This window comes from Mustela putorius, unplaced genomic scaffold, assembly GCF_011764305.1.
Source record: "Mustela putorius furo isolate JIRA1106 unplaced genomic scaffold, ASM1176430v1.1 tig00003898_pilon_pilon_pilon, whole genome shotgun sequence".
In the NCBI taxonomy this organism is placed as follows: domain Eukaryota; kingdom Metazoa; phylum Chordata; class Mammalia; order Carnivora; family Mustelidae; genus Mustela; species Mustela putorius.
Genome location: NW_025422047.1, coordinates 21,957,089 through 21,980,520, shown reverse-complemented (window position 1 = coordinate 21,980,520; position 23,432 = coordinate 21,957,089). Strand labels below are relative to the sequence as shown.

Genomic DNA, 23,432 nt, shown 5'->3' with positions numbered 1-23,432 from the left:
CTGAAATCCCTGAATTTTATCTGTAATGCACATTACACTTCCACATGCATGACTTTGGTTCCAGAAGGGCAATCTTAAATGGGAAGAAGTTTCTAATCTATGCATGGTAGAGGCCACATCCTGAGGTGAGGAAGGGAGGGACAGCCTTATTTTTATTTCCCATGTAGAAGAGATGAAGTGCAGTCCACAAACCCTTGAAATGCCACATTTCAGGTGCAACATAGTTAACTATTACCAGATAAACTTATTTGAGGGTCCTGTATCCTTTTTTTTTTTTTAATAGTTATGAGTGGGGCAGTGGTGGGGCTGGGAGGACGGGGAAAGAGAGAGACGGAGAGAATCTCAAGCAGACTCCCTGTGGAGCTCAGAGCCTGACCCTGGGATCATGACCTGAGCCAAAATCAAAAGTCAGATGCTTAAATGACTGAGGCCCCCAGGCACCTGGAGTCCTATATCCTTCAAACGACACCAGTAGTGAGTCGGACATGACAGAACACAGTAAATTCACAATAGCTGGACAACCGGTCAAACACTGACTCAAGTGGGACCACCATCAAAAAGGGAAAGAATTTCACTGAAAAGGATAACAAATAAATCACATGGATGTGAAAAAGCAAAATCCTGTCCCTTGAAAAATAAGGTGAAAAGCACATAAAAGCCAATTTTTCTCACATGATTGTGTGTCCATCCATCTGCCAAGTCTTCCCTGGAGCTCAGAGCACCAACAGCTGCACAGGGTAGATTAAGACTGAATGCACGTGTGGAGGTGAGCAAACGAAGGGTTGGGGGAGCATGAGCCAAGGGACAACTTTGGGCCCAGCAGTAAAAACAGCACCCTTAGGAGAACCCAGCACACCAAAGAATTGTAGAGACCTCCAAAAGGCACCTTGAAGAGCTCCATGGAGCTCCAGGGTATGTGCCTGAGCCAGTGACAGAGTGGCCAAGGACATCCACACCAGAGGCAGAGGTGTGTAGCCTTGAAGGACAGAGCCTGATGAGTCAGTGTTTGCCTCACACCTGATACATGCACTTGATGGAGTATAATACACACTAGGAAGAAAAACTACCACCTTACAATGACCGTAGGAGCGTCATGAAGACTGGGCTGCTGTGGATATTTCCTCAAAATGATTTCCAAGTCAGTTCACACCTGTTTCTGTCTCTTGATTTTGTGAGTTTTATTTCCAGAACTTCATTCTATATAAGGTTTAAGTGTGTGTGTGTGTGTGTGCAGGGAAGTTATTCAAAAGGTGTTCATTCATCACACCATTCTTTAACAATAAACCTCCGACTGGAATCGGTTTGAATGGCCAAAATAGGAAAATTGTGAGGGATGCCTGGGTGGTTCAGTGGTTAAGCATCTGCCTTCAGCTCAGGTCGTGATCCCAGGGTCCTGGAATCAAGTCCCATGGCAGGCTCGAGTCCCACTGCTGAGCAGGGAGCCTGCTTCTCTCTGCCTGTTGCTCCCCCTGCTCACACTCACTCTGCCTCTCCCTCTCCTCTCTGACAAATAAATAAATAAAATCTTTAAAAAAACGAGGGAGGGGCAGCTGGGTGGTTCAGTGGGTTAAGCCTCTTCCTTCAACTCAGTTCATGGTCTCAGGGTTCTGGGATCGAGCCCACAACGGGCTCTTTGCTTGGCAGGGAGCCTGCTTTCCCCCCGCCTCTGCCTGCTTCTCTGCCTACTTGTGATTTCTCTCTCTCTCTCTGTGTCAAATAAATAAATCTTTAAAAAAATTTAAAAATATAAAAAGAAAAAAATTTAAATAAAATAAAAAACAAGGGAAATGGTAAAGTGTGGCACATTTACATGAATATGCTATGCAACTGTTGACATTTACATTATCCACTGCTCTAGAAAACTAGGCTAAGGAGATGAAAGAAAGCAAACTAAGCTTAGAACATTAATAGGAAAGTTATAAAAAAATAATATTTGGAAAAAAGTAAAAGCTCACTTGTGCAAATCAAAAGAATAATTTTTTGCTTCTATGAGAAAAATTCACAACAACTGAGATTCTGTATGGACATGGAGAAGATGGCATTTTCACACCTTATACACAAAGTTTCTTGAAAAAACAAAAAGAAGAACAAACGAGTCGTTGACCTACCTATCAACTGCATGGAGAAAACTGGGCAAGGTCAATCCTTATAGATTTATTACAAGTCAAATCTTAGAAACAACACCAGTGTACAGGACTAATGTGGGTATTTGTCATTTTTTAAATTATTTTTATTAACATATAATGTAATACTTGCCCCAGGGGTATAGGTCTATGAATCATCAGGCTTACACATTTCACAGCACTCACCAGAGCCCATACCCTCCCAGGGATTCGTTTTTTAAAAATTATTTACTATTGTACACTATGGAAACTTGAAAGTTATGAAATAGAATTATATTTTGCCCCATGGAAGAATGTTCCCAGGTATACCTAAATCAGAAGCACATGAGAGCAGTATATGCTATTCTCAAAAAAAAAAAAATCAAATTTTTGCTTATACATATATTTTCCTTTTAGGCTTTAATTGTTCTTCCTATATATCCATTTTCCTAATTTTTCTGCAACTTTATATATTATTTAAATAACTTAGGGGCACCTGGGTGGCTCAGTGGGTTAAGCCGCTGCCTTCGGCTCAGGTCATGATCCCAGGGTCCTGGGATCTGGCCCCGCGTCAGAGCTTCTGCTTGGCAGGAGGCCTGCTTCCTCCTCTGTCTCTGCCTGCCTCTCTGACTACTTGTGATCTCTGTCAAATAAATAAATAAAATCTTTTTAAAAAATAACTTAAAAACCTGTTTATTAAATACAAATGAGATTTTAAAACAATATTCATTAACAGATATTTAATTAATTCATTAACAGATATTCACTAACAGAGGGAGATGTCTGTGTTGGATAAAAACTACAGGATTCAAAACTAAATATATTATAATCATACCTCCATAAATATTGAAAAAATACAGGTGGAACTACATCTGTTAACAGTGGTCAACTGGGGGGAGGGGGGTGGGGGGGCTGGGTGAGCCTGGTGGTGGGTATTATGAGGGCACGTATGGCATGGAGTACTGGTGTGGTCCATTAATAATGAATTCTGGAACACTGAAAAGAAATTTAAAAAATAAATAAAAATCTTTAAAAAACAGTGGTCAATTGAGTGGTAGGATTAAAGCTGACTTTTTTTCCTTCCTATTTTGTAATGTATCCAGTTATTACATTTTATAATTAATAAAACAATTTTGGGGTACCTGGGTGGCTCAGTCGATTAAGTAAGTCATGATCCCGGTGCCCCAGAATGGAGCCCCATGTTGGGCTCCCTGCTCAGCGGGGTGTCTACTTCTCCCTCTGACCCTCCCTTCTCTCATGCTCTCTCTCTCTCTCACACACTCTCTCTCTCAAATGTCAGGAAAAGGTAGGCTTAAGCAAGTTGGTACATGTGTTAATTAAGATAACCTTAACTGTTCCACCAAATAAAATAGCAGTTCAGTGACTAACAAACAACAGAAACCTATTTCTTGCTCACAAATAGTCCAAAATGGATGTTCCTGGTGAGTAGTGCCTCCTATTATTCTCAAGTGTCCCAGATGGGACCATAAATTACATGTGTGCCCATGATTGAGGAGTCCACACTCGGGCTCCTAAAGATGGCTTCCAAGCTCCCTGCATTTATCTGCGTCAAATCTAGGCAGGGGAAGAACCTGAATGGTCAGACATGGGAGCACGTGATAGGCCACGTCTGGAAAGTACCCACAACATCTCCACTCATATCCCGTTTGCTACAACAGTCACATAGTCACACCTACCATCAAGTAAGCCTGCACAAAGGTGTGCACCCAGGTCCTCCGGAAGAAAAGGAAATTCTTTTGCTAAACCACTAGCCTGCCTCTACCACAATTCTTACAGTGTTTGCTGTTTGTACAGATCACGGGCCCAAAATTTTGTTCTGCCTATAAAACTAAAGCAAGGCCATTATAGGGAAAAAAAAAAAAATGGCTAATATAAAAGGGAAAATAAGGGGCACCTGGGTGGCTCAGAGGGTTAAGCCTCTGCCTTTGGCTCAGGTCATGGCCTCAGGGTCCTGGGATCGAGCCCCTGCATCGGACTCTCTGCTCAGCAGGGAGCCTGCTTCTTCCTCTCTCTCTGCCTGCCTCTCTGCCTACTTGTGATCTCTGTCTGTGTCAAATGGATAAATGAAATCTTTAAGAAAATAAAAAAATTAAAGGGAAAATAAGAGTCATAAAATGATTGCTATGGCTGTTGCTCCTTTTTAACAGAATCAGTATCAAACTGTATACACCATTTCACGTTCTACTTTTTCCACTTAATATCAGATGGTGCAAAGTGCTCCGTGCCACCAAGCAGTCTTTAAAACATGATGCTATTTAATGTCTGAATAGCATCTCACCCGTGAATATATCAGAATCGGCATTACTGATCTCTTGTTGTTAAAGAGTTGGAGGGTCCAAGCATTGGGGGAAGAGAGTCTCAGGGACATGTCCACCTAGAATTTCCTTTGTCACTTGTTCTTTCCTGCTGGAGCACGGACAGGCCAATTCTTGGCAAGAAAGGTTCTCACTCCCAGCAGACATGTGCACGTGGGAAGACAACAATGCAGACATCACTTCCCCTCACACTGGCACTCCACAGAACAATCACAAGTTCATCAGCAGAAACTTCCCAAGGAGCTTCCACTGTGTCCTTCTCGACGAGATACTAAGGGGGCCCTGAGAACGTCCAGAATGCCTCAGTAGTACAATGGTCTCTGACAATGCCAAGAGCAACCAGATTGGTTCCTGACCAGAGTGGCATCAAAGGGATGAAGAGGGAAGTGGCCTGGTCTCAGCAGGCAACGGCTGGCCCAGAGGTTTTGCATTTGGGTGGAATACGGGGCCTGGGAGGAGGTAGGAAACATCCTACTTTAATGTCCCAACATCCCAGAGGAGAAGACTATTGTAACTGACGGAAATGTAATAAAACAGTCAAAAGTAGATGTAACCAGCTAGGAATATTGTGAAATGTATCGCAGTCTTCCTTGTTCCAATATCACAACTTTTATTAAAATAGAAAATAAAAACATTAAAAACATATGTGCCCCTGTTTGTTCTCCCACATTCCATTCCCATCTCCCACAGAGACTGTCCAAATGCTCTCTCTAATCCCCAGCCCTGGCAAACAGACTTTTCAAAAAATTTTATTGCAAAATAGACACACATGAAAAGTACTCAAAACTTAAACAACAAGGCCAAATTTCAGAAACCCCACATGTGTCTCTTCCCTGTAAAAATGCCCTCTCTGCCCTCCAACCCCAGAATTAACTTACCACTGTGACTTTTTTTTTTAAGTTTTATTTATTTTTGAGAGAGAAAGCCTATACAGGTGCTGCTGGGAGAGACAGAGAGAGGGAGAGAAAAATTTTATCAGACTCTGTACTGAGCCCCTCCATCTCGCCCTCCCCCCCTCCTACTTACACTGTCTCTCAAATAAATAAAATCTTTAAAAAAAAGTTAAGACTAATGGTTTTAAAACAAAGTGTTGAAAAAGTTAAGTAACAATAAATTAAAATTACCCCAATGCTAAGGCACTAATAAAACCATTATATTATTTTCTCTTTTTTCTACATATTACCTTTCAGACGCATAAAGAAATTTCATGAGGTTGCCATCATTAAACATGTATCAGAGAAGGGATTAAGTTCTTTGCAGCTGTGAAAATCATGCATCTCTCTATACAAGGAGAGGGGTCTTCATTTCCATAAGATTTTCAAATGGGGCTCTCATAGCCGTAAAAGTTTAAGAATTGTATTACTTTTTAATTCTGACATTTTTGAAAAAATTATACCATATTACAATGTTTTTTTCTGTGCACCCACAGAATCTTCTAAGTATTTCTGAGGGTATCTGTGTTACTCTACAGTGATCTGTGATGTCTTAATCTCCACGTGGTGTGCATGTCCTTTATGTATTATAGGTGGTTCTTTATGGATTATAGACAGCCCAGCAAGCGTGCATTTCCTTCTCAGAAGCCCCTGGGGCAGAGAATGGGGATTGGACTCATATCATGGATAAAAAGGATCTTAGCTGCTTTTCCTTTAGCCACGGTCTTTTCTGTGCGCAGGGAACCTTCTGGGACACAAAAGCCCTCATCTTGAGTAGCAAGCAGGAAAATAGGGCCGCCTGGGTGGCTCAGTCGTTAAGCGCCTACCTTCGGATCCAGTCATGATCCCAAGACAGGTCATGATCCTAGGGTCCCGGGATCGAACCCCATATCCGGCTCCCTGCCCAGCGGGAAGCCTGCTTCTCCCTCTCCCACTCCCCCTACTTGTGTTCCCTCTCACTGTGTCTCTCTCTGTCAAATAAATAAATAAAATCTTTTAAATTTAAAAAAAAAGAAGCAGGAAAATAGAAATCTTCAACTGTGTCATAATTTTCACTGAGTGTTTGTTGGGGGCTCAATTGTCCTGTGAAAGTAATTATCAGCAGCAGAATCTTGTTCTTCCCTTTTTCCTTCCCCGGCAATGCCCTGCACCCACTCAGAAGAGCTGCTCAATCGGCCTTCACAACTTCTAGAAAGAACTGGGAGCAGCTAAGGTATCAGCAGGGAGCCAGAGGGTCAGGATAGGCAGGCTTCTTCCTCCCTCTTTGGCCTCCTCCGACGTATTCCTGGTGTCTTCAACACATCCCTCCCTCACCGCACACCTTTCATTCACCCATGTCCATCCCTCACTAAGGTATAAATTAAATAAGCAATCTAGGAAACGTGCCTTTATTTAGAGGAACTCTGAAGATCCAAAGGATTGAGGCTCTACCCTGGAGAGGTTGGAAATGGGGGAGACGGGCAGCTACCAGCTTTCACGCATTGTTGGGGTATTATCGAATTTGGTGGGTTTAGGGTTCTGAGACCGGGCACCCCAAGCCCCTTCCCAATTGCCCCAGGTTCCCACTTAGGCTGCCAGCACCGACTCAGCTGCGGCGTTGGCTCAGACTACTCTCTTCCCCCCAGATCACTGGCAGTTGGTGGGCAAGCCTCCTGGGCAGCCTCGGGTGATGAAACCTATCATGCCAGCAGAAGCATGGAACTGTTCTCGAGCCCTCCTCCCGCCCCCCAGACTTCCTTCCTCTCTTGGGGGCTACAAGTCAGGCAGGAGGGAGCACCCGCAGCACCTGCCTGGGGCAGCCTTCCCAAGAAGATGCCACTGCTCCTGCTCCTGATGGCCTTTCTCCTACCCCCTGGGACTGGGGCAGGTGAGTGACTGTCCCCTTTCCTAGGAACCTGGAGCCAGACCACCTAGACACCTCCTCACTCTGTATCGTCGGGCAAGTTATTTGAATTCACAGCTGCCCAGATTCCTCATTTATAAATTAGGAATGATACCAATGCATACCTCCTAGAGTTCTACAAGACTTAAGTTAGTATACTTTCTAAAACTCTTGGGGGGCGCCTGGGTGGCTCAGTGGGTTAAAGCCTCTACAAGTTATGATCTCATGGTCCTGGGATCGAGCCCCATATCCGGCTCTCTGCTCGGTGGGGAAACTGCTTCCCCCTCTCTCTCTCTGCCTGCCTCTGTGCCTACTTGCAATATCTGTCTGCCAAATAAATAAGTAAAATATTTTTTAAAAGTTTTTTAAAATGTATAAATAAATAAAACCCTTGGAATTGCCCCAGCACATAGTACATGTGAGATCAACGTGCTCTCTAAATTCATCCTGCTGCCCACCACTCCGAGCCTAACCAATAGCACAGGAACTACCATCAGCTCTTGTCTAGATACTGGAAAAACAGACCCATGCTGGTCTTGAGCGGGCCCTGAGCAGGCCTTGGAAGGACCTGAGACTCTCCCCGAGGAAAAATGTCCCAGGGAACTTCGGAAGAGAGTGGTGCTGCTCTCTGGAGAGCTGGGAGGGCACTAAGGTCTGGGACGGGAAGCCAGCCGTGCTTCCTGCAGAATGCAAGAGGCTTCTCCGAAGTGTGGTGCCCTGGAGACCCAGCTCTCACCCCCAGCTCCTCCTTCCCCTGCATCATCTCTCCCCTTTCCCATCAGCCAGCCTTTCTGCAGCCACCACTCTGGTGCCCACAGTATGGGTTCCGCAAGTGCAGAGGTAAGTGCCAAATGCTTCCTTCCAGGGGAGATCATCGGAGGCCGAGAGGCCAGGCCTCATTCCCACCCCTACATGGCATATCTCCAAATCGATGGGCTCAAAGTTTGCGGGGGTTTCCTGGTGAGAAATGACTTCGTGCTGACAGCAGCTCACTGCTGGGGAAGGTGAGCAGCTGGGGGCAGGGGCGGAGGGTGGGGGGCAGAGAGCCAGGACTGTGGACCCATGGGAGCCACAGGCCAGCCGTGGGAAAGCAGGGCTCCAGCCATGAAGGAGTGAAAAAGAGACCAGTGGGACTTTGGGGACAGAGAACAGGCCGGGGCGAATGCAGAGAAAAGGAGGACATGATCAAAAAGACCAGGAGGAGATAAAGGCACATGCTGGGGTTCAAAATAGTTATTTCGGCTATTTCTCAACTTATTCCAGGGGAAGCAAAATGCAGTCACTGGGTGCTCCCACCACCCCAAGCTCAGGGCTGAGGAGAAGCACAGAGGGCTGGGGCCCTGAAAACTGCGCCCCCGCCCCCATCCCCGTCCACTCAACTCCCTCAGCTGCAGTTTTACCACCTTGGTGGGTCCACCTGCCCTGCAGAACCTGGGGTCCAGAGCTCCTGAGGCTCACACTTACCTCTAGGCTACCTCTCCTTTGCAGAACTATCACTGTCACCCTGGGGGCCCACAACATCCAGAGACAGGAACGGACCCAGCAGCGCACGGGGACTCTCAGAGCCATCCGCCACCCTAACTATGATCCCCAGACCAACAGGAATGACATCATGTTACTGCAGGTACCGCCCACCCCACCCTCTGGTTCTCCTGCCCAGCCAGTCGGCACCCAGTGCTGGGAGCTTCGCCATCCTGGGATTCTGGGGAGGAAGCAGGGGCCGAGTCCCAGGATGGGGATAGACTGTGGGCCTAGGAGCACAAACAGTCCCTGAGCGGCTGCCCTCCTCCCCGCAGCTGGCAAGGAGAATGAGACGGACGTCTGCTGTGCGGTCAGTGACTCTGCCTCGTGCGAGGGCCAGGGTGAGACCCGGGGCCAGGTGCACTGTGGCAGGCTGGGGCCTGCTGGGCCTGAACAGGGGAACAAACAGACTTCACGAGGTGCAGCTAACCGTGCAGAGGGATTCAAGGTGCTCCAATCGCTTCACTTTCTACGACAGCCAAACACAAATTTGTGTGGGCAACCCAATGCAGAGGAAGTCCGCCTTCTTGGTAAGGCCATGGGCATCTGCCAACACTGCCTGTCACCGGGGTCTGGGCAGGCTGGGCAGTAGGAACAAGCTACAGCCCCACTAACCCCACACCCCCTGCCCCATCTGGTGGTGTCAGAGCAGAATGAGGCAGGGGCTTCTCCCATCAATCAGGTGGGGGCGGGGGTGGCAACGGGAGGAGCACCGGGTACACAACATATATATGTGCAGGGTTTTCCTGCAGAAGGGGAAGGTACGTTGACATGGGCTGAGTGAGAAGCCCATGTTGACATGGGCTGAGTGAGAGTGAGAAGGCCTGAAGCCCAGCCATGGAATGATCCAGAAGGCTAACTTCCATACCTCCACTGCCCTCCCTCTGAGAGCCAGAGGGAGCAGCAGGGAGGCCCTGCTTAGGGTCTCTTTATCTTTGTGTCCACAGGGTGACTCCGGAGGCCCCCTGGTGTGTAACGGTGTGGCCCAGGGCATTGTCTCCTATGGAGATAGGAGAGGGTCTCCTCCAGCTGTCTTCACCAGGATTGCAAGCTTCATGCCCTGGGTTAACAGAACAATGAGACGCCTCAAACAGCAGTGCCAGACCAGCCCCTCAGACCAGCCCCCCACGCTTTGAGTGACTCTGCCCTGGGGTGGCTCCAGGGAGGGTGTCAGAGCCTTAATAAATGTCCATGTCTAGAGTGGAAAGAACGGATTTCTCTTGTGTTCATTGAATGTCCTTCGGAGCACAAAAAAACACGTGCCAGAACAGTCTAAGCTTCTCCAGGAAAATGAGGTTCTTCCCCAGGACCAATTAACCCCTCCCACAACATCATGGGGACCCAAGGAGCTTCTTCCCTTCTCCAAGCCATCCAGTCCCCCATTTCTCCTCCCCCCACCGCCTTGGAGAAAGATGGAAAGACATCTCTCTGCCCTGGGCAAAGCTCTCTACCCTCCACCCTAAAGGAGAGTCCCCTACTAGATATTAAAATAAACTCTGAAATCGTATCCCGGTGCTATGTACAGGACAGGCAGACCGAAGGGACAAAATTGAAGTTGCATGCAAAGCTCAATTTAATATTTGATAAAGGTGGCAAATCGCTGGGAAACAATGAACTTTTAATAGAAGGTATTAAAACAACCAGATTGTTACGGGGGGGGGGGGGTGCGGTTAGAGATAAAATTAGACCTATTCCTCACACTAAAAGCCAAAACAAACCTCAAATACATAAGATACCTACATTCAAAACACTGGGTGCCTTGGTGGCTCAGTCGGTGGTTAAATGGCTGCCTTCAGCTTGGGTCATGATCTCAAAGTGTTAGGATAGAGCCCCGGGCCCTGAACCCCTGCGTTCCTGCTCAGCGGGGAATCTGCTTCTCCCTCTCCCTCTGGCCATCCCCCTGGTCCATCTCTCTCTCTCCCTCTCAAATAAATAAAATCTTTTTATAAATAAACAAATAAATGCAAAAAAATGAAGCTATACACGTAAAAAAATTAAGATTTGCTTGCTTAAAAATAGCTACCAAACACTCACATTCATGGCATCACTATTTACAATGGCCAAGAGATGCAGGCAAGCCAAGCGCTTACCCAGAGCCAGTGTTCTTCTCTTAAACCCTAAAGCCACACCAACCCCCACCAGAGTACAGACCGCTGCTCTCATTTTCTTATTTTTGATTAGACTCTAAAGTTATACAAAACTCCACACAAAATGTTGACTAAAATGACTTGTACCCTAAAAATTAGCCCATGACTATTATATCAATATTATATTCAAATAAAAGATTATACTAAAGTCACAAAATTTAAACCATACTTTAAACACCTTCTTAAGATAACTGTACAGAATCATCTGGGAGGGTTTGTTACATCCATCGAAGTGCTAATTACTTCTTACAGTGTGATGTATACCATCTGAAACTTTTGCAGTTTCCATAATCTTAAATGGAATAGTCATTGAACACATATTTTACCAAGTCTAACTGGCTATATATAAAAACACTTCGGTAAATGTAATCATTATTGTATGGCTATTTTTTTATCAGAAAGTCATTTGCCTATGATATTCCGTGTAAGCCGTGTATCAACAAACTTTTAATCAATGTTACGTCTTTGACAATACTTGGGCACTCCCTACACTTGCTACCATCTACCCATAGGAATTACCTATTCTTTGCCTGCTCTGGGGATAACAGTCTTATTATTAAGTGTTTGAGTTGGCAAATAGGAAGAATACTTGGTGGTGGAGAATGGGGAGGGGAGAGCGATGGAAGAGTCCATTCAGCCCTTCCTCTCTGTCACATTTACTTAGAGCCCCACAGCACCACTCTGGACTCAGTGCCAAGGAAACATCAGGGCAGACCCAACTCACCTCCAGGTCTTTTTCACCAGTCAACACTTCCAAGGGAGCCCTTCACTTTGCCTCCAGCTGCCCTGCTGGGAAGATTTCTACAGAACTCACAGTGTTCACCTCCAGAAGACAATTCCCAATGAGCCAATGAGGGAGCTCATCCCCCACCCCACCCATAAGTCCATACTCTTCCCTATTAAGTAAACCTCAGCAGCAGAACTTTGGTAAGAAAGTATTTTTCACACTGAAAACTAGTGCAAAAGGACTCAGTTCCTCCCACTTTCCTTCTTCAGGTGCAGACTCAGTATTACAGGCCCTCCTGACTTAACCAAAAAGCCATAAAATGATGAGGAGCTCAGACAGAAACCTCACCAGAAACTTCTCTCCCAAACCAATAGCTCCTGCAGACTTGCTGCCTACAGAGACCTGTTGCCTCCACTCCCAGGGCAGAACATAAGAGTCAGGAGAAACTAGACCCTGGCAATTCACTAACTATAACTGGACACTAACTACAGCAGAGTTGCAGAGGGGAGGGCTGGTGACTTTGATAATGACGTCTGAGTGCATCTGGGGAAAGGAAGATGCCCCAAGAGAAAGTTGGACAGGTACAGAAAGTTAGACGGAGAATAGGGATATTGTTGAGAGGATGTTTAGGCTGACGAGACTGGGGTTCTTCGAGAAGCGACTTCTCTCACCGCTGCCGTCAACAGAGATGCTGAAGAAACGGGATCAGAATGCAAAGGACCTGGGACCTCCCAGCCTGGACAGAAAGTGCAACTCACCTCCAGACAGCTGGTCCAAAGAGCACGGGTGCTGAGAGGGAGAGGACACTGAAGATGTGGGCACTACGGTCACCCCATATCTGTCCACCGAAGCCACGCGATTTGCATTTACACTTCTTCCCTCCCAGGACGATGAGCTCCGCATCCATCCCTGTCAACACAGTCTTGGGAGAAACACTATGCTGCCCCTGCAAACAAGTTCAGAAGGTCAAAATTCACCCCAGTGTATTTCTCCCAGTACCAGGACACTAATTTGTAGAGTGCTACCCGGGTTCTTAGCCAAAGTAGATAACAAAAAGTAAAACATGATAATATAATGTGTAACAAATAATCACACTTACCTAAGTTTTTTTTTAAGACTGTTTACCTAGATGTTTTGAAATTTTATTTTGTTCTTTATTATTTAATTTTCTCTTATTGTATGCTATTTTTAACTACTCCACAATAAGATTATTTACTGTGGTCATTAGTAACTAACTGTAAGACTAATTAAACAACATGTATGGAAAGAGTATACTATCTTATTTTTCTGCCACTTAAACAGCAATTTTTTTCATCTTTTTTTAGGAGTTACATTTTGTTGGCTATCTTACTGTGTTGTTTTAGTATACAAAAAACTGTATGTCATTAAGTACATTATTATTTCAAAAGACAGTATCAAATACATGAAGTTTAAGTAGACAGTGTCCACATAAAATTAATATAGCAATGCCGTGTTATCTCTGCCTTATGACAGAGCAAAATCTTGTTGCATTTCTTTTTTCCTCTTAAAATGATATTAGGTGATCTGCTCGCCTCTAGAGAACACCCTCCTCTCTTTTGGGTAGGAACAGAATGAGCTACATTCAGACATCATATTCACTTTGACTTGGAGCTCTGCTCTTACCAAGTCCACATTACACTGATTCCCAGTCAACCTAAACATCCTCTCAACAAACACACTTGAGCGTGCCGTCCTGAGGATTTTACTTCTTAGCAACAACAGTCCACTTGACTTGCAGGCGTGAGTTTCCAGTTCTCCCAATAGAGCTCAACCATGCATCTGCAGGATTGCTCTGGTGGACAACCTGCCAATCAATCAGAGTCCTTCGTGTCACGTAATGTTCAAATTACCCTCCTGTATGAAAGGGGAGAAGAAGAAAGGGACCAGGCCCCGCCCCACAACACTTAATCAGAGCTATTCATTGGTGTGTTCATTTTTTTTTTAAGGTTTTATTTTATTTGTTTGAGAGAGAGAAAGAGAACATGAGTGTGGCTGGGGAGGGGGCAGAGGGAGAGGAAGAGCAAGAAGCAGACTCCCCAGTGAGCAGGGAGCCCTGCACAGGGCTGATCCCAGGATGTGAAATTGTGACCTGAGCTGAAGGCAGATGCTTAACTGAGAGCCACTCAGGCATCCTTGCTCATTGGTTTTAAACATTTGAATACTAAGCATGGGTTCAAATTTTACTTAGGGAAAATATTCATGTCTTAAGAAAGTCACAGTCTCAAAGTACACTGATAGGTATTTAACCAGCTCCATTAAAATAGGAGACCTAGAAAGGAAAGGGGCCAGCACAGCCCTGGGGTGAGTTCTCTTAAATCTTTGAGCTGTCAGGAAGAGAAATGTTAGCTTTATCTGGACAACCTGGGACCAGACCAAGAACTCAGGTGTGTTCGTCTATCAAAACCCTCCTCTCAAACTCTCCTACTCTGTCATTACCTTATCTTCTCCCTACTCTTGTCAACACCCCATCTCCACTTTGTCCCCATCCTCAGCCCCAGCCCCAACATTTAGCAGTTTTGCCTGAAACTACCCAGAAGTTGATGGACAACTAGGCTCTTGCCTAGTATGTTTTAGGAGAGAGAGACTGGTACTTGGTACTCTTGCATTTATACCAAAAAACAAACAAACAAACAAAAACAACTCCAACCTTCAAAAAATAAAGTTCTACAAAGAGTAGGTTTGGGTAGATGGGAAGTATACACCTACCTACTCACAAATACAAGGCATGAGATGTCAAACTGATCCTCCCTCTTAAAGGATCTGACTTAGGGGAAAGGGATACCAATTCTGGCTAATATCAAAGCCCCCTCCACCACTCAGAGTCTCCTGGTGAATGTGGTCATGCTATCAACAGAAAATGTGGTTCCTGCAAAAACCTCACCACAAAGACCTTTCTGTAAAGGTTCATCTCTAGAGAATCAATAGAACCAGGAGGAAACTATTGATCACTGAGCTTGCCCCTTCTACTTCACTTCTAGATTGAAAAGCCTGGAAAAAGAAAACACACACCATTTCAGAGCCATTCAACCTTTTGAGAAGATGTTGCTGCTCCTGTTCTTGTTGGCCAATCCTCTTCTGGTAACCCTCTAAGAGGTAAGTGACCATCCTGTTAAAAAGAAAACCATAGGGGCACCTGGGTGGCTCAGTGGGTTAAAGCCTCTGCCTTCAGCTCGGGTCATGATCCCAGGGTCCTGGGATCGAGCCCCACATCAAGCCCCACATTGAGCCCCACATCGGCCTCTCTGCTCAGAGGGGAGCCTGCTTCCTCCTCTCTCTCTCTCTGCCCACCTCTCTGTCTACTTGTGATCTCTGTCAAATAAATAAATAAAATCTTTAAAAAGAAAGAAAACCAGAAGCTCAAAATGTCTTCACCTAGATCAAGTCCCCAAACTAGGGCTTGATACCTAATCTAACTATAATTTCAAACTTACCCCCAAAAAAGTAGTCTTAAATAGTCAGTCAGGAATTTTTTAGTCAGTGCCAATTAATCTGCTACATGGGCCCTCTCCATGCCCCTAAGGAAGACAAGGTAACCTGGATGATAAGACCCTTTGCTCTTTCTGTAAGAAAAAGCCACACTGCCTGAAACAATCCTCTTCTTTTGCTTTATTGCCCTATTCTCCTTCTAGAAAAACCCTCCATTTTGTGCACCTCCTCAGAGAGACCCTCTGTTTTCTAGATGGGGTGCTGCCTGATTCATGAATCATTTAGTCAAGCCAATTAGATCTTTAAAATGTATTCTGCTGAATGTTACGTAACAAATATCCTCAGAGGCCTGGCTTATTCCAGCACTGACATTTCCACAGCATCCCAGTGAGGCTATCTTGTATGATCCTTCCTTGCCTCAGTCTACCCCCAAAATACACCAAACCCCAGATGCATTGCTGGATATACAGAGTACAGAAATTACAGAGCAGAAAAGTGCTCCCAAAGTGACCTGATGGGTCCTCTCCTTCCCATGGGGCACACCCTATCACCAAAAAGTGACTTATTATTAGGCTGCCACAGGATCCTGGTGGCAGAGAAAGCTGAAAATTAGGGCTGGACTTCCCATTCTCCAAAACTGAAAGTGGTTATCTATCCCAGAATTATCAGAAATCCCTTGAATTGGAAATAAATAACCCAAAAACATCATAAAATCTTGGAAACAAAAATGGTTTTGGCAATATGAATGTGGTCAAATAAGGATCATTTGGACATGGGGCCACAAAACCCTAGGGTCTACCAGCATTGATCTGGCAACATCTAATCCATCTAATCACAACCAGCCTAAAGTTAAGAGTCCCTGAGAAGATCCTCCCAGAGTGGTTCTCAGCCCCGGCTACACATCGTAACTACCTGAGAAGCTTATAAAACTCCCCATGTTGGGGCTTCCAGCTGCCAGTCCTGCATGTAAGGAGCGTGGAAGCTGACAAACCATCCAAACGACAAGTAAAAAAGCTGAACAGACTAAAAAAATCAACTCTTCTTGGGACCATAAGAGATAGAGGGACACAGGGCAAACCACTACCCCATAACTGGGGAGACTGACAGGCAAATACAGGGAGTCATGACTTCCTGGAACAAAGCAGAAACCACTGTGGGAACCAGTGCTGGTGCAGGTAAACCCAAGCTATAATTGACAAATTGCTGGAGGCTCAGTGTAGACAGTCTGAGAATTAAAAACTCCAGAAGACTGCTCATAGTGGGACCCCACACTTTTTTCGCAGTAAATACTGAAGAAAAACCTCCTCATGCTTCTGGCAGAGAGAGGAGGAAAAGGACCATTCTGAAATAAAACAGAACACTCTGGGGGCGCCTGGGTGGCTCAGTGGGTTAAAGCCTCTGCCTTTGGTTCAGGTCATGGACTCAGGGTCCTGGGATCAAGCCCCGCATCAGGCTCTCTGCTCAGCAGGGAGCCTGCTTCCCCCCCTCTCTCTTTCTGCCTGCCTCTCTGCCTACTTGTTATCTCTGTCAAATAAATAAATAAAATCTTTAAGAAAAAAAAAAAAACACTCTGTTCTTCTTAAGAAGGTCTGCTCTCTGTGAGGACACGTGGGCAGCTCAGTCTGTTAAGCATCTGCCTTTCACTCAGAGCTTGATCTCAGAGTCCTGGGATCAAGCCCCCATTTTGGGGTCCCTGCTCAGAGGGGAGTCTGCTTCTCCCTCTCCCTCCGCCCCTCCCCCTGCTTGTGTGCTTGCTCACTTGCTCTCTGTCTCAAATAAATAAATAAAATCTTAAAAAATAAATAATAGGGACGCCTGGCTGGCTCAGTTGGTTGAGCGGCTGCCTTCAGCTCAGGTCATGATTCCAGCGTCCTGGGATTGAGTCCCACATCGGGCTCCTTGCTTGGCAGGGAGCCTGCTTCTCCCTCTGCCTCTACCTTTCACTCTGTCTGCCTGTGCTCGCTCTCTTGCTCTCTCGCTCTCTGACAAATAAATAAATAAAATCTTTAAAAATAAATAAATAAAAATAGTGAATTGATGGTGGAAAATATACTACAGTAATACTAATCAAAAGAAATACTAATCTTATATTAATTTCAGGAGACCAGACTGCAAAGCAAGGAAAGTTGTCAGATAATGAAGGGATTACATAATGATAAATGGGTTAATTCTCCATGAAGATACAATAGTCCTTAAGATGCATGTGCCTGTCCATGGGAGCATCATACTTATGAGGCAAAAACTAATAGAATTGCAAAAAGAAAGAGGTGAATCCACCATCATAGCTGTTCACCTCAATACCTCTCAGAAATGGACAGATCCAGAGGTAGAAAATCAGTAAGGACATAGCTGAACTAAGCAAAACCATCAGTCAACTTGATACAATAAAAATCTTTAGTCTCCTTCATTCAACAGCAGCAGAATGCATATTCTTCTCATGATCACATGGAATATTCACAACATAAACCACATTCTGGGTGTAAAACACACCTTAGCAAATTTGGAAGAATAGGAATCACACAGTATCTGCTCTTGCACCACAACAGAATTCAACTAGAAATCAATAATACAAAGTAAATGAAAAAAATTATAAAATATATGGAGATTAATTAATGCATGGGTCAAAGAAGAAATCTTGAGAAAATTTTTAAAATATTTTGAACTAAATAAAAACATGACTTATCTAAAATTAGTGAGATGCAACAAAAGCAGTGTTTAAAGGGAAGTTTATAGCAGCCAATGCCTGTATTATTATAAAAGAAGCTATCTCTAAAATCAGTCATCTAAGTTCCCAACTTAGGAAACTAGGAAAAGAAGAAAAATTTAATCCAAAGTAAGCAGAAGAAAAGAAATAATAGAATTAGAGCAAAGAGAAGAAATTGAAAACAGGAAATCAATAGAGAAAAGTCAATTAAACCAAAAGCTGGCTCTTTGAAAATATCAATAAAATTAATAAGCATCCAGCTAACTAGGGAAAAAAAGAGGACATAGGTCATGAATACCAAAATTAAAAGAGGGGCATCACTACAAATCTCATGGACATTAAAAGAATAATCAAGAAATTCTTTGAGAGACATTTGGGTGACTCAGTGGCTGGCTCCTGATTTCATCTCAGGGTTGTAAACTGAGCCCCTTGGCATGCTCCACACTCAGCTTGGAATCTGCTTAAGATTCTCTCTCTCTGTCCCCTTTTGTTCCTCCCCCTGCTCCCCTCCCCATACTCTCTCTAATTAAATAAATAAAATCTTTATTTTTAAAAAGGAATTCTTTGGGGCACCTGGGTGGCTCAGTTGGTTAAGTAACACCCTTCAGCTCAGGTCATGATCCCAGGGTCCTGGGACAGAGCCCCGCATCGGGCTCCCTGATCAGTGGGAAGCCTGTTTCTCCCTCTCCCACTCCTCTGCTTGTGTTCCCTCACTCACTGTCTCATTCTGTGTGTGTGTGTGTGAAATAAATAAACAAATAAATAAAATCTTTTAAATAAATAAATAAAAATAAAAAAGGAATTCTTTGAGTAACTCTGTGCCCACAACCTAGATGAAATGAATCAACTTTTTGAAAGACGCAATTTGCCAAACCCAACACAAGAAGAAATAGATAATCTGAATTGGTCTGTATCTAGTAGATAAATTATCAATAAATGAATAATCTTCTGAAATAGCAAGCACCAAGCCCAGATGGGCTTGCTAATAAATTCTATTAAACATTTTAAGGAAAAAAATTATGTCAATTCTCTGCAATCTCTTTCCGAGGATAGAAGCAGAATACTTCCTAACTCATTCTATGGGGCCAGCTATACCCAAACACCAAAACCAGACAAAGACAGGACAAGAAGAGAAACTACAGACCAGTAACTCTCATGAACACAGATGCAAAAATCCTCAACAAAACATCATCAGATCAAATGCAATAATGTTTTAAAAAGAATTATATACCCCAACCAAGTGGGATTTACCCAGGTGTGCAAAGCTGGTTCAACAATTGAAAGTCACTTAATGTAATCCATCACACCAACAAGCTAAAAAATAAAAATCACCTGATCTATCAATAGATGTAGAAAGAACATCTGATAAACTCTAACACCAGGAAATTAGAAACACAGGAGGAACTTCCTCAACTTAATAAAGAATATCTACCAAAAAAATATACAGCTTAAAAAAAACCTACAGTTATTATCATATCTAATGTTGCAAAGCTAGAACTCTTCCAATTAAGATCAGGAACAAGGCAACAATGTCTCACCACTCCTTTTCAACATCATACTGGAAGTTCTAGGGGATGAAATGCTATAAGAAAGGGCAGGGAAAATGTATATGGATTGAGAAGAAAGAAAAAAATCTGTGTTTATTTGCAGATGATGTGATTGTCTATATAGAAAATCTAAAAAGAATGAACAATAACAAAAAGAGCCCCAGTTGAAACTAAGGTTTCAGGCCACAGGTTTAGAAAACAAAAATCAATCACTTTTTTATATGCCAGCAAAGAACAAATGGAATTTGAAATTAAAAACACAGTATCATTTACATTAGCACCCAAAAAATGAAATACTTAAGTATAAACTTAACAAAATATGTGTATGATCTAAATAAGTAAATCTACAAAGGTGAGGAGTGACAGCAAAGAAAAACTAAACAAATGAAGAGGTATTCCATGTTCATGGATAGAAAGAATCAAAATTATCACAATTTCAGTTCTTTAGCTCATTTGTCCTAGAAATGTGTTCTACTGACGCTAGAATGGAAGGTTTTCTGTGTATTTATCATCTTGTTCCATGGCTTTTAAACTGCTCTGCAAAGCCCCTGGATATGGAAAGGAAGGTAATCTATGGAAGAATCTCAGGTCCCCAGTTCCTGACTTTAATCAGAAGAACATATCTCCAAAATTCTTTTGGTTACAGACATAGTATAAAATTTTCCTTCATAAAAGATATACCTGGCCTTAAAAAATTAAAATTTGGGGGGCTCCTGGGTGGCTCAGTGAGTTGAGCAGCTGCCTTCAGCTCAGGTCATGATCCTGGAGTCCAGGGATCGAGTCCCGCATCAGGCTCCCTGCTCAGCAGAGAGTCTGCTTCTCCCTCTGACCCTCCCCCTTCTCATGCTCTGTCTCTCTCTCTCATTCTCTCTCTCTGTGAAATAAATAAATAAAATCTTTTAAAAAATAAAATAAAGTTTTTGAAACCCACCAATGTAGAACAACTTCCTCCTGTGGAATATGAAGAAACTGAGGCACAGAAAGGGGAGTGACCACCTGAGGCCATTCAGGGATTTATCTCCAGAGCCAGGAAGCTTGGTGTCTCAACTGCCAGGCTAGTACTCCCCAAGATGTAACCACTTTGAGCAGCAAGAGGGCTTTAGCTCTCTTAGTCACCTCCTCCCTCACCAGCCTGCATCCCAGCCTCCCCCATCTGCCTACTCAGACAGACAACAACCTGGACAGAAAGTATCTAGAATTCAAACTCTACCCTGTTCTATCCTATGTATGAAACCATAGGTACAAACAAAACACATACCACATGACAGTTCATATAATGCTTCCAGACATCTGCCCCACACACCTGCCCCACCCAACCCAGGCAAGTCCACTCCGTTCTGAGTTAGACACCCTCACCCTATAACCCCATCAGTTCTTCATTTGTTCCCCAATAGATGGCAGGATCGCATTAACCACACAAGACCCTCTCTATAAAATATCTCAAAGTCTAGGGCTGGGATGTTCCCAGGACCAAGTTCTCTTGAATTCCATCCAGTGGATACTAAGATATCCTTGACAGGCAAAGCAAAGAAGTTCAATGGGAGAAGGGCCCATCCTCTCTCCCAGAGGGAAGCTTTAGTTAAGTCTCAGGCGCAAGAGTGAGCATTTTCCTAAAGCAGTCACCATTTTCCATAAGCTGTAACCTTGGGGGGAAAAGGTAGATGAAAGTGTCACAGGTCTAGGGTATCACCCTTATCTTAAGACTGCTTAATGTTTCCTTTGGGGGAAAAAAAAAATGTGACTTCCTTTATCAGCTTCCTGAAAAGCGATAGAGATATAAAGGATAGAGAAATAAATGCCTTCATGCAAGTCAGAATTTCCCATGATCTTGATGAGGCTCATGATGAGAAAGTGATGAACTTGAGAACACCAACATCCTAACATGGCTTTCACTTCATTCTGTTACTCCCAGGATTCTCCCCAATTCAAGAAGCAGTCTGGGGAAAGCTGGTCACTCCACCCTGCGATTTGTTAAAGGCAAATCGCGACACTGGTTAGGAGTTCCCCAATCTCCACTAGGACCAGCAATTCCCACAAAACTTTACAATAAATAAAAATGCTCACACACTCACCCCTCTCCCCAGGCTACTCTCCCCAGCAGAAAAGTCTTAAAGGACATTTCATTTTCCTGCTGAGGGCCCAAAAGCAAAAAAGAGGGAGGGGGGGTTGGAGAAGGAGGAAAGAAGTTAAGTTATCCCCCATCCAACTTGACTTAGGTTGAGAAGACCTCTTTTTCCTGAGTCCTGGTATGCTCAGGGCCCCTGAAGGATAGGACCCCTGCCTCTTTCGTAGCATCTTGTCATCTGTCCACCTTCTCTAACAGATTCTGAACACTCTTTTGGAGCACCAGGGCCTGGCTTCTAAAACCTTGTTGTATCTCTGCTGTCTTACCCTGTCTTTCCCACCCTAATGCTATTTCAGTTTCTTCCTAAGTTTGGCATTACTCCACATTTTGCAGACATTAAAAATATTTTTAATTATAATAACTCTATCACAATTTATTTGAAAAATCTTGATTAGAAAATGGACTGATTCTTAGAAAAACATAATCCACCAAAATTTGAAAATAGGGGCGCCTGGGTGACTCAGTCATTAAGCACCTGCCTTTGGCTCAAGTCATGATCCCGGGGTCCTGGGATGGAGCCTGCATCAGGCTCCCTGCACAGCGGAGTCTACTTCTCCCTCTCCCTCAGCCCCTTCCCCTCAACTCCTTCTGGTGCTCTTATTATCTTTCTCTCTCTCACTGTCAAATAAACAAATAAAATCTTTTATTCTTTTTTTAAAGATTTTATTTATTTGACAGCCAGAGATCACAAGCAGGCAGAGAGGCAGGCAGAGAGAGAGAGGAGGAAGCAGGCTCTCTGCTGAGGAGAGAGGCTGATGTGGGGCTCGATCCCAGGACCCTGGGATCATGACCTGAGCTGAAGGCAGAGGCTTTAACCCACTGAGCCACCCAGGTGCCCCCAGGCAATGTAATTTTTTTTAAGATTTTATTTTTAAGTAATCTCTACACCATGGGGCTCAAACTCATAACCCCAAGACCATGAGTTGCATACTCCTCCTACTGAGCCAGCCAGCCAGGCACCCCTGGACAATGTAATTTTTTTTTTAAGATTTATTTGACAGAGATAGAGACAGAAAGACAGAGAGAGAGAGAAAACACAAGCAGAGGGAGCAGCAGGCAGAGGGAGAAGCAGGCTCCCTGCTGAGCAGGGAGCCCGATGGGGGACTTGATCCCAGGAGCCTGGGGGCGTGACCTGAGCTCAAGGAAGGCACTTAACTGACGAACCACCCAGGCATCCCAGCAATGTAATTTTTTAAATGAGCAAAATATCACACATTTTGCAAATAAAAGTCTCAAAGTGGCCAATAAGTATGTAAAAAAAAAATTTCAGCAGTATTAATCTTCAGAGAAATATAACCTAAGAACTACAATAAGATACTGATACATACTGTTCGTGGCAGATCTACTGCCAATAGCAAAAACCCTGGAAATTCCAATATCCCACAGAATGGGTATACAAATTGTAGAATAATCGTAATAGAACACAAATCATACAGGAGAATGAAGGAACACCATTCCAAAAAACCCATATGGATGAGTCTTCAAAAACATAACACTGAATAAAAGAAGCCACACACAAAAGAATACATACTGGTTGATTCTAATTATATAAAGTTTAAAAACATAAAGGCAAAATTAATCTAAGGTGATGAAAGTCAGGATAGAGGTTACGTTTAGGAAAAAGAAAAACAGTGACCGGGAAGAGCAGAGATGAGCTTCTGGGCTGCTGTAAATGGTCTCTTTTCAGATCTAGGTTGTAGTGCTTGCTTTGGTAGCACATATACAAACTTGGATCGGATCTAGGTTGTAGGTTCATGAGTACATCACTTTATTTTTTTTTAAGATTTTTTATTTATTTATTTGACAGAGAGAGATGACAAGCAGGCAGAGAGGCAGACAGAGAGAGAGGAGGAAGCAGGCTCCCTGCTGAGCAGAGAGCCTGATGCAGAGCTTGATCCCAGGACCCTGGGATCATGACCTGAGCCGAAGGCAGCGGCTTAACCCACTGAGCCACCCAGGCGC

At 44.0% G+C, this 23,432-nt stretch overlaps 1 protein-coding gene across 1 annotated transcript; it reads left to right on the top strand.

The window, feature by feature from the left end:
- The first annotated feature begins 7,119 nt into the window (after positions 1-7,119).
- LOC101694605 (cathepsin G) lies at positions 7,120-9,980 on the top strand. The gene is made up of 5 exons (XM_004755171.3): positions 7,120-7,237; positions 8,118-8,256; positions 8,741-8,876; positions 9,049-9,303; positions 9,721-9,980. Exons 1-5 carry the CDS (start codon positions 7,183-7,185, stop codon positions 9,907-9,909), a joined length of 774 nt encoding a protein of 257 aa, XP_004755228.2. The 5' UTR covers positions 7,120-7,182; the 3' UTR covers positions 9,910-9,980.
- Positions 9,981-23,432: the final 13,452 nt, after the last annotated feature.